Source organism: Triplophysa rosa, linkage group LG23, assembly GCF_024868665.1.
Source record: "Triplophysa rosa linkage group LG23, Trosa_1v2, whole genome shotgun sequence".
Taxonomy (NCBI): domain Eukaryota; kingdom Metazoa; phylum Chordata; class Actinopteri; order Cypriniformes; family Nemacheilidae; genus Triplophysa; species Triplophysa rosa.
This window is the reverse complement of record NC_079912.1, coordinates 7,935,342-7,947,986: the sequence shown is the minus strand read 5'-3', so window position 1 is coordinate 7,947,986 and position 12,645 is coordinate 7,935,342. Positions and strand designations below refer to the sequence as shown.

General features: G+C 38.4%; 1 protein-coding gene across 1 annotated transcript in view; it reads right to left on the bottom strand.

Moving 5' to 3' along the window:
* LOC130546988 (piezo-type mechanosensitive ion channel component 2) overlaps positions 1–12,645 on the bottom strand; it is a 107,492-nt gene that overhangs the window by 87,411 nt on the left and 7,436 nt on the right. The window contains exon 2 of the mRNA XM_057322587.1: positions 1,766–1,861. Coding sequence (XP_057178570.1) covers positions 1,766–1,861 — 96 coding nt within the window. The remainder of the gene's footprint in view (positions 1–1,765; positions 1,862–12,645) is intronic.

Below are 12,645 nucleotides of genomic sequence, written 5' to 3'. Positions count from 1 at the left end.
TGGCAAATCTGAGCACATTTGGGATCTCTTCTAAAAGTCATGAGGTACGTTTCTCAGAAGAAAAATGCCACATGCTTCATCAAATCCTTAAAGGGATAGTTCACCCAAAAATGAAAATTCTCTCATTATTTACTCACCCTCTTGTCATTTTAAACCTGTATGACTTTGTTTCACAGAACACAAAATATATTTTGAAGAATGTTGTTAACTGGCACCCATTCACTTGCATTGGTTTTGTGTCCAAGTTAATGAGTGCCGGCGATGTTAGGTTACCAACATTCTTCAAAATATCTTCTTTGTGTTCTACAGAAGAAAGAAGGTCATACAGGCTTGAAATGACAAGAAGGTGAGTGAATGATGACAGTTTTTGGGTGAACTATCCCTTTAAGTCGCCATTCAATCTAATTGCAGACAGACTAAATATAATAAAGAGATCTCACATGTACACAAATAGCCTTGTGTACTACACATACTGTTAGCTCCTTACACAAACTGTTAAATGCTCGCTTTGGATAAAAGTGTCTGCTAAATTAATAAATGTAAATATTTCCATACAGATGACTACAAGAAATGTAAAATTATGTGCAAAATGCACCTCTTGTTTGCCTGACAGTTCACGGTCTGCTTGTCGAGTTAGTAGCTAATACGGTGAATGTGATGAGGTAATAGTTGAACTTGTGAACTGATGACACATTGAGGAATGCTGGGAAAAGAGAGGAGCCGCATTCCACCCTCTCCCACTCACTACACCCCCGTGAACCCCTCAGTCAAGCTGATACTGCCAGTAGCCGAGAAACTCCACCAAATTTCAGAAAAAAAATTAATCGAACACAATACTTAGGCCTTGTACATTGCATTTCACTATTTAACAGGAACATGAAGAGAAACACCCTTAGAACGATTTGGAATGAAATTGATGATTTTTAGGTTTTTGTTTCTGAGCACCACAGATGCTTCATAACAGGATATGTTAGTGACGTGTGCACAATGAACTTGAAAGCTGATCACAAAATCTTGGCTATTTTTGAGGAGGATTTGTTTGTGAAGAATCACAGGTCATGACCATGCCAGAATGACACGCAGATGTCATGACCGTGTAAAACACAATCGCTTCCTTTTTAAACACACCATATATAACTCATATATGGCGTGTCTTCACAGTGTTAAATTGTAGCTGCAAGTATTTACTGTGATCTACTCAAATTCCCTAAGAATCTTCCGTAATAGCAATGACGATAAACGTCAGTTTGATAAATACTTTTGGTATGTACTTTTTTGTGTTTTTTTTTCGAATGTTACAATGTTTAGAGATGGGTCATTATTTCGTCACAGTAAAATCGCCAGTGTTAAAAAGGTCAAATTAACTCTCATATACACTGTGAGTGTTAATTTGACCATTTTTAACACTGGCGATTTTTATGTGCTGTAACGACTTTTTTGCACACACTTAGCATATATGGTTAAAACTAACCACTAACTCCAACAATGACCAAAAAGTTTAGATTATCTGTTTGTCCAAACGATCGAAGACGAGAGTGGAAAGGGATGGTAAAACTGTTGGACAAACCTGCTTGATATTACTTCTGCAATCGCATCTGGTGCCGCCAGTGGCACAAAAATTACCCACAACACCTTTAACATCCCGCAGCTCATAAAATGATGGAATGCAAGTCATTACATGGGAACTATTCGCTGTAGGCAGAATTTAGACTACAGAGCGCCAAAACTCTACAGAAGTCTGAAGATGGCATTATTACAGACTCACCTCGCATCGTTGTCTTCGTCGGCTCGGCAAACAGCGGGATGAGCAAAAGATAGATGAGGTAGACAAAAGATAGCCAGTTGTACCGGAACAGACATGCTGTGGAAAATAAACGAGATATGAAAAAAGATGAGCATGTTTATGGTTTTCCACTAGACTGTGATAACAACACTGTAAGTCAGACACTATTTCAAGTCTTTAATTAGAGGAGCAGCTTCATACATTAAAAGACCGAGAAACTGTGCACGCAGACTGTCAAAACTCCCTGAGGGCTTTCATGAGTTTTAGTGCAAATGAAAGCGAAATGTTTTGCTATAACCCAAACACGTTACAGTCTATATTCCCACAGATCCGCATCCTCGTGGCTACGCCAGAGCGGAATATCACCCCCTGCCAAAAACTGCATGGATCATGTTAATATAATCTTGACTCATGCAATTTTACTCTGGCGTTTATCCCAGACACCCATCAATCAATTATCTCTAAAAACATATTTTCATTTATTCAGCCAGAGGAAAATGTTTCGTGTCATTTGATTTTTAGTTTAAGTGAAGTGGTTGCTGCATAATCTCAGGTAAATGAAATAGAAAAGTGCTATACATGTTAACAGCCCCCTGAGGAAAGAATCAAATGAGTGTAAATTGTGAATCCTTGAGTTATATGTTCAGGGTTGTATTGAAATGATTCATTTTGTGGTGGATCTCATGCAGTGGCCTCAAATTCAGACACTTATTTGGCCATATTTAAAAATGCAAAACTATGAGTGCATTGCATACAAAAATAAAATAGAAATGCACATTTAATTTAAATTCACTTTTCGAGCAGCAAATTACACAAAACGAGATTGTTGGGTTTGAAGATAAAATAGTAGAAACTAAAAACGTGTACACTTTCTGGTTGTCAACAGTACAATTTAGAAAAATTACACCTGACCCAAACTGACATGTGATGGACTTACCACATAATAATCAAAATGACAATTCAAATGTTAAAGGAATAACTCAACCAAAAATGAAAATTCTGTCTGACATGTATGAATGTCTTTGTTCTGCTCAACACAAAGGAAGATATTTGGAAGAATGTTAGCAACCCAACAGATCTCATCCTGCATTTACTGCCGTAGTAGGGAAAATAAATACTATGGGAGTAAATGGTGGCATTAGAACTGTTTGGTTATAAGCATCCTTCCAAATATCTTTGTATTCATCAGAACAATGACATTTATATGTTTGGAACAACCTGAGGGTGAGTAAATGAAGACAGAATTTTAATATTTAACAACTATTTTTTATTTGATTTACCACCCCAACATCAACACAAATGAGAAACCAGATCCAATATTATCAAAACGTCAATCTCGCGATTCTAACCAATTAAACTCACATCAATATGGCTGAATGGACCATATGCCGTCTTACGGGTTTATACTGAGTTGAACAAACTAAACTCTCCCTGTAACCTTCATTTTACCGAACAGTATACCTATTAAATGTGTTATGATAATTACACACCGCATGAAAGAGGAAATCAAAGTCTATGTTTAGATCTGCCAAACAAGACAAGGCTATTTCACGCTTTCTGACTTGGCCACATTAATCTGCCCAGACACTTCATGCCAACCTTTTTCTGTCAGATGTGACATTCCGGTTATGGCTATGTCAGAAGATTAAACTTCAGATCCAGGTTAAATTACAAAACTGGGACATCTTTAGTCATTTTGGAAACCACTGCAAACAAGTCTTGTTTTGACTGACAGAGCCAAACCTACTTGTCTTATTAATTGTGTGCCACTGGCCTGTAGAAACATTAAATTAGTCTTAATGAAAGTAAACATATCGCATTCATCAGCGATTAAATAATCCATCTGCAGCACTTCCTGACACTACGGCCGCAAAGAAACGTATTAAAATGAAACAAGTCTTCAGTGATCGCATTGGTCCAGCATCTTTAAAAAAGTTGTGTGTGTTGAGTTTCTTCAAAGATGAAGACATAAACCTTGTTTCGCCTGACGAATTCTGCGATGTTAATTGTGCAAAGAGTATTTTGCTTTGGTTTGTCTCATTTGAAGCCACATCCTGGCCTTTCTAAATCTGTAAATCAAACATGTTTTAACTGTAAAGGGCAGCCTCCTCCATATCCCCGTGTGGACTAAACCTGACCGCAAGAAAAACATTAACTTCAGCATCAAAAACACCAGCATCACCAACTAAGATTGTGCATGCCATGACTTTTCATGATAATGACTGTCATACAAAAAGTAACCACTACCATGTGAATCCCACAAAGAAAAAACATGCATGTATTATTAATTATTAATATAAAATTACAAAGCGCATTTTACCAAAATTTACCCAAAAATGAAAATTCTGTCATCATTTACTCACCCTCTTGTCATTTCAAACCTGTCTGACTTTCTGTCTTCTGCAGTACACAAAAGAAGATATTTTGAAGAATGTCGGTAACCTATCCACAGTGGTCCCCATTCACTTTAGTTTGAATGTAAAAGGTACCGCCACCATTTTTCAAAATATCTTCAGTGTTCTGCAGAAGAAAGCAAGTCATACAGGTTTGAAATGACAACATTTTTGAGTAAACTATCCCTTTAAGGCACTATATTTTATTTTACCAAGATATTATTTTTATGATAATTAAGCACATTTCTTTTAAATTATCATTACAGCAATTCATATGGACATTTTACTTTAAGTTTTTTCTTTTTTGTTATTTAATAATGAATCTTATAGATTATTACAAGTACAATTAAATAAATGTTTTACTGCAAGTTTAATTTTACATTTAATTTAATTAGTATTTAGTAAATTGCTGTAATGCATCACTTTTTTTTAAATTGACTGCTTGCTTAAACAGAACCTTACAGAAATACATTTGACACAAACAACTAAATGCCTTATGAATAATGCTTAGAGAAGTATAGTTTCTGAACATTACCATAATGCTGTTTACAGGAATAAGCGCCAGCAGTTTTGGCTGAAGTTTTGCTGTTTTTATTCATAATTTGTTTTAAACCGGACTGTTGGTGGCTTTGCAAACATCCTCTCTGCATGTTTCTTGTGTTCCAGGGGTGGGGGATTGTGAGCAAAATATTTAGTCAGTTTTCGATTTCAAAGCGGCATCCAAATGAACGGTCATTGCCTCATTGTGTCATTGTGGGGGTTTTGCATAGCATTATTCCGCCGGGTCTCGGAAGAGAGTCTGTTTGTGGTATTAGTGGGATTAGCCGTCCATTAACACTTCCCAGATGGCAACTGCGTATTGGCATGGGTGCGAGGTGCTAGGGCACAGCTCTTAATCATCTGTGTCTATGAGACACAGTAAGTGTTTAGAGTGAAACCGATGGGCTGCTGGCCATCACAAATACACCACCCCCGAAATTAACTATGGTTTATTTTCCTTCCTGCGCTGAAAAAACTGCCAGTCATTAGCCATGTATATATTATGCAGGTATAAGATACGGTGAGCCCGGTATACGCTTATACGGACCATCACCTGTTTGACAGGGTTGAGGTTAAGCAGGGTTAGCGCTTCACAAGTGCATTCTGGGATTGAAACAATGCAATGAATAGGAGTGTTGTATGAGAGCTTGTAACTGTAATTGTTGAAGACAGATGTTTAATGCTTGATGTTTAACTGTTTTTAAAAGGTATTGGGGAGCGTTTGTATTTGAAACACCATGTGCGATACTGCAGTTAACTAAAACGTAACTGTTTAAATTGGTAACGTAACTGGGATAAATGAATGAACAAATGGAAATAATGGTGGTGTTGGCTGTTTGATCGTCTTGGATAGATTGTAAAATGAAATCAGAGTGTTTCAAACTAGTGTGATGTGGAAGATAAAGCTTATCTAGGAGAAATAGTTCAAAACTATGAAATACATGACAAACATCAATCAGTTATGAGTGAAAGTGCGAGAAAATGCAAATGTTACACTTTCAAGATTTGGATTGTATGTCTCACATTTGGGTTTTTAACATGTTTTAAAGATTGTTTTATGGTATGGTATTAATGTATTCCATATAAATGTTTTGGTTATTTGCACTGTAATCAAATGACAAAAAATACAAAAAAAACACAAGAGGCTTACTGTAGCCGGTAGACCCTGACACTAGCAACACCAAGGTCATTATCAAGAAACAAACAAAACAATTACATTTACACAATGAATACACTGTAACTTTGCAAAGTGTGAATAAAAGTGTCTGTCAGAATAAGAATGTCTTCATGGTGGGGGGATTTCCATCTGACTCTAAACGGTATCCTTTGTTCATATTTACAAGCCCGATGAGCCCAACTTTAATCATTTTCACTTTTAGTTAGATGAGTCTCAATAATCGACTCTTTCAAACTGTTTTGTTTTGTCGTAATTTCAAATAAACGCCACATAACTTTTACAAATTCCTTTTCAAACAAATGCCTCTGATCAAGTATTATTGTTTTTCTCCAAGTGTGCATGTCTTGTTAGTTTAACAAACTGGTCATTTATATGTGAACCTACACCTGTAACTAAAGCAAACAGGAGTGTAAACAATAGCTTAATCTTCCTCTAAAGGTTTAGCAAAAATCTGACAAAAACTGATGTGAAAGTGTTAATCTAGCAATCATTCATTTCATGCTTGAGTTCTGTTTTTGAAAGGCGTGTTTGTTCTGGATTCAGAAGGATTCTTCGTAGTATGCAGTTTGTTTCTGTCAGGTCTCGTGTATCACTACCTAGGCGAGGGAGCGTCACAAATAGCATGTTAGGGTTTAAAATAAACACAGAGAAGTTAATCTGGGTAAATATGGCAGTGACTAAAATGCGAGTCATTTTGACAAACATATGCAATTGATTTTAAACGCTCCAAATTTGTCTAATTAGTGAGGAAAAATCAAGAGTATCAAATGTTTTGGACATCAGATATGTTGAAATGTAGTGTTACAAAGACGTTGAAAGCCGGCCGAATGATTTTTACTTCATTTGTAGCATTTCAGTTGCTCAATAGTGGCCTTTAGTTTGTGTGTGAGTCAGAGTAGCCTGTGCGCTTCCACGCTGGCCGTGGCCCTCGAGTGCTGTGGACTTGTGTTTAAACGATGTTTGAGAAAATCTCAAACCCTTCTGGCAGCAAGACAGACCACTAAGACCTTTGATTTAATGAGTCACTCACCCAAGCTTAAAGCCAGAAATGAAAATATCCAAAACAGCAGACAAACCGCTAACCATTTCATAATGGGGTCCAGGCCCATGCCCAGCATAACAGTGATCTTTAGATCTTATTGTTACTGCCGTTTGTGTGGGAGGCAAATATCAAGAATCTCGCCACTTCTTGCTTTACAGTCCCTTTACTTAAAGCCTGTTTACTGTATATATACTGTAGATGTTGCATTGTAAAGGTGTTTATAATGTACTTTAATACCTTATGCTGTATATTCTTGTAAACAATTACAATGCATTTATCGATTCATAAATACATAACATACTATTGAATGGTCCTGTTTTTCAACTTTAAGACTCTCTCGCTTAAACACACGCACACATATCCAACCAAGAGCAAAGACTAATGCTAAATTTACAATAGTATTTAATGCTAATCTTACATCACATGACAGCAGTTTGAAGTTATAGCTGCACTCAGTTACATTATGCCATTACTATTTTCCCTGCTTATGCAACACACTGTTGTCTGATATCGATCACAAAATAAGACAAAATTAGACCTAAACAGTTTCAACAAATGAAATTTCCTAAATCACAACTAATAAGCTCTCCCTGTTTATTCATAAAGATTTACTCTGTAACTTTTAATCAAAGTCACTGGGTGCAGCTTTGACACGTCAGAGGAGACCTGGCCCTCCCGGCTGAGACTGGTTTCTCCCGAGGTTTTTTCTCCATTTATTTATCATTGGAGTTTGGGTTCCTCGCCACAGGGCTGTGTTGGCTGGCTCACAGGGAGACTGCATTTATTAGATATGATTTACTAGAATGATCTCGCTTGTTCTATAAACACCATGCACTGCGCTGCGTTTTACCTTTTCTATGTTTTTCAGTTTGTCTTATTTTATCCTGTAAAGCTGCTTTGGAACAATGCACATTGTGAAAAGCGCACTATAAATAAAATTGAATTGAATTGAATAATGAAATCAACTAATGAAACAGGGAACATTCTCAAAATTCTCTTAAATACACCTTTGAGTGCAAGATGAGTCATCGGTTTGTGTCATCAGGAATAAAGGCTGCAAAATATTTACATACTTGATGTGTTAATAGGTAGTTTTGTGAGTACACAAGCTTTGCACTACATGGTCTCAAGCCAGGACCGCCATGAGAGGGCCGAAAACCCGGAACACTGCCTGAGGCCGTGTGATGATAGGGGCCCACTAAACTCATCTGCTGGGTGTATGGGGACTAGTTTAAACTTGGACCCCATGAATTCTAGATAAAGGGGCTGTCTGAAGCTAACAGACATGTTAAAAGCCACAAAACTGTATTTGGGAATTGAATCAAATATGTATTTTAATGTCCTCTACATGTGTTTTCAGTGATTCATGAAAAAAATAAAACATGTATACTTGTATTATATGTTTTTAATACCATTACTGCATTTCCAATGCAATATGTAGTCATGTAAAGTGTCCTTTTTTCTTATAATGTTAGGCATGGTGAATAGAAGTATGAATACATTTTGACATTTGGCCCCAAAGGCAGAAGTTTTTTATTTGGTTAGCTGCGAGAACTACAGGTCCCAACATTCCTGGCGCACACTTTTACACCCAACCTAAATAACACAGATGTTGACATTGAATTTATACCAAAGTTGACAAAAATATACCCAAAAAACATTAAAAATAACCCAAATACCAAATTTTATATAAGAACTAAACATTAATGTCAAACATAAATGTGTCAGTCCATTGATGCTTGGGAATTTATGAGAGTTTAAAAGAACAGAAACCACAGGCAGAAATACTGTGTGTGCATGTGTATCAAAACCATGTTACCCTGCGGATTCTCTCTCTCTCTCTCTCTCTCTCTCAAACCCATACACAAACCTTCCTAACTTCTTTAACCAGGTCATGGGTCTGAATCCTAGAGATCACACAATCCGAGGTGGTTAAAAAACTCTTTGGAAATATAAAGTAAACTCACTGTAGGTATGCTATGCTGCCACAAATAATATATCTGTCGCTGTCACTTCCATCATCATGTGCACAAACTGACTGGCTGCGCAGGACCGATCTTGCTCGTAACTCAATATCATAGTGCATATGACTCACAGCAAAAATAAAAAGCTCATTGAATAGACTGACTCATCACATTTATAAGAAACCACAATGAGAGTGTGAGGAGATTATATCAACAGTGCAATATATGATTCGTTTGGATTTAATGATGATAATTGGGCAAACTACACTATGATATTTAAATGCTAATTGACTGAATAGTTGTGTTTTGGATTTGGTGCCAAAGATGTCAGGATGTGAGATACTCTGTGTTCAGACCAAGATAATGACAGCTCTTTAATTACAATATAAAAACATCTTTAAATAGAATTAAAAGCATAATTTCCATTTTCTATTGAAGCAGAAGTAACGAAGCAGAAGTAACTATATACATATACATAGAGCTTGGTGCGCTATTAAAGAGTTATGTTTTTATTACCTTAGAATGAGCTATATACTAGGACTGTGCAATTAATCAAAAATTAATCATAATCATCAATTTTGCCCTTTGCCCATAAAATAATCGAGGTAAAACGATTATAGTACTGCATTATATTTTGCAAGAATCCTCTCTTTTCTTGTGGTATAAATCCACGGCGCACCCCTTTCCTTTACAGCGGTTCAGCTGCGCTATTTCTTTCATTTATTTTTCAGTTTAATTCAGTTTAAAAGACAAGTTTCCTTTATTTTTCCTATGTTAATTCAAAAGTCAGTGAGTAATCGTGTTAAATGACCGTGATCTCAAAATTGACCAAAATAATCGTGATTATGATTTTTGCCATAACCGAGCAGCCCTACTACATACACCGTGGGTCCCCTTTCTTCCCCTGTTTCTACAGTAGCCCAAAACTGCGTTTTATTAATACATCATCTCATTCGGCAAAGAAGCGAAAACGCGACAACATCTTTGTCCTTGTGTCAGCCACCGTAGTGCTTCGAAAGAGAGGGTGGAGTGAGCCGTTGGTTGCACTTCGCAACCTCGCCACTACATGCCGCTAAGATCTCCTTATTTGCTGATTTAATACTTGCTTGTCAGTATTATTGTCCAACACACAGTCTCACGGGAATTTGTGACATTGTCACAAACTGTAATCTATGAATTCATGTTTACTGACACGAATTTCCCCCTTTTTTCGTGTCAGTCAGCACGACTATTTACGTGTCACCCACCACGACGAATCTAATGTATTATAATAATATGCGATATCTTTCATATGTATAAATATTAGGGATGTCCCGAGCCGATCGCAAAGATCCGGATCGGGGGCCGATCAAGGCATTTTTAACCTGATCGGGATCGGCTATATTTTGCCCGATCATTTCCGAACCCCTCTGCCATCACGTAAGTTTCGTAAACGTGAGCTGTGACAGCTGTGTCTGCAGCGTGGAAACGTGCAGCGGAACAGCCGCTTGTAATGTCAGAAGCGCGAGCATTGCGCAAGGCGTTAGCAACGGAGCTTCGTTCAATAATAACAGTTAAATACCAAACTCTCAAAAAAGTGGACGGATTACAGCAAGTTCACTCAGCTGATGCTGTGATAGAGAAGCATCTCACACAGCGCTCCAGCAGAGCTTTACAACAACACAGATGAGAAGCATATTAGCGGCTGTCCGCTAACACGACAGAGATGCTGTTTTCCCTTTATTTCAAAGTGAAAGTTCAGATATGCGAGTACCACAGAGTGAATGTGCAGTATTGTGTGGAGTGTTTTAGTTTTGAGGCAGTGTCAAATGAAGCTCTTTTATTCTGTCTCATGACCGAGGACAAACTCCTGTCCAATAAAAGCATTTAAACTATACTTCCTTGATAAAGAGGGCCATTTTAATGTTTAATCTTATCCTGCTATTTGAATTAGTTGAAAAGACAGAATTAGTCATTATGTTTGCTACAATATGTTAGGCTATCATTTATAGTATGCTGAACTATTAAATAGTACTATTTTAATAACCTTAATATACCTAGGACTAGGAAAATACAAGTATTGGATCGGGACTCGGATCGGCAGATTCTCAAAATAAAATGACTCGGATCGGGGGCACAAAAGCGTGATTGGGACATCACTAATAAATATATATCAACGCAATCTGATGGGAATTCATACCTATTTCACAAGGTGGCTCATTCGTGTGAATTCCTATTTCCTACGATCTCATTGGTATGTTTTGTTATGATTTCCCCCTGTGACGTTAGGTTTAGGGGCGGGGTTAGGGGAGCCATTTATCATTGTTTTTCCACCTCGTGAAACTGGCGTTTTTAGCTAAATTAGCCTTTGCGGCTGTGATACCAAAAAGCCAGGGGAAACTTAGTCGCGGGAAGCAGAGAGAAACACCACCGGAACGGCTGGGACCTCCGAAGAGCGTCGAGCATTCACCGCCGGGGTAAGAGGTCTGTCGTCTGGGTTCGAGGGACTCCCTCGACCCAACTCTCACGAGGAGAGAGAGGTGATAGGTCTGGGTGGTGATCGCGACCCAGATGTGACTGCTGATAAGCCGGAAGTGGAGGAAGGCCGCCGGTCGGGACGCCAACGGGAGCTGCGGAGACAGAGAGCAGACCTGGGGACGTGACAGGAGAGTGGTGAGAAAAACACTGGAAAGGCTAGGAAGAACTGAGTCGAGTGAAGCACGGTCGTGACAGCAATGACGATAGAGGAGCTAGGACTAGGACTATGACTAGGACTATGACTTGGACTATGACTTGGACTATGACTTGGACTGTGGCTAAGAATCACAAGGTAAGAAAAGCAATAGGCGAGCCGCAGCTACGCCTAGGTCAGTCTGAGTAGGACATACACACAACGGTCAGACACAGGACAAGAGACATCGAGGGATAATAAAGGGAAAGTAGATGAGGATGGAATAGTCAACAGGTGTGGGGCAATAGCGGGGATAAACGAGCTTAATGAGGGAAGTGAGAACAGGAGCGTGAGGGCGGAGTGGAAAAACACCAGTGCAAGGAAAGCCCTAACGGAGACACGAGGGCGGGAACAATGACGCAGACTCCGAGCACGTGGTCAGCCGTCGTGTCCATGAACACGAATTAATAGATTCCAAATTCCGTGTCTATGCGACGAACTGCCTTGAGACTGGGTTGTATTGTCAGATACATATTCGAGCGTTCAACAAACAAGGACAAAAAAGGTTATTCTTATTCATCAACTAAAAGTACATTTTGTCAACTTTTGTAAAAACTCAAATCTATTTTCACGGAGTCTTAAAATTGAGAATATTGAAACAAAACAAAAGCAAAAAGCTCCCGTCTCTTTTTTAAAATGCCGCACCATTCACAAAACAGCAGTGCACACGCAAACGGTGAAGGTTCTAGCAGGGATGTTTATTTAGTCTGCAAATGAAAGGTTTCACACATCATTCAGTGCGGCCCAGGCTACAGCAGCAGTGAATCGGTAACCTTCAGCGTCCGCTCATCACTTCACACCACCCACAAACAAAAGCAGCTCCGCAGCTGCCCCAGTCAGCTGTACAACCTCCTCCAACCAACAGAGCTCACATCTCACATCATGACTCTCAGATGAACCAGAGGAAACACTGTTTATACTCCTGAAGTATCACTAAAAACTTGTTGAGATGTTTAGTCACGGATTTAAAAAAACATGTAAACTGGATTTGGGAAATTCACATATAACATTGACATTAACGTTTCCTTTAGACATC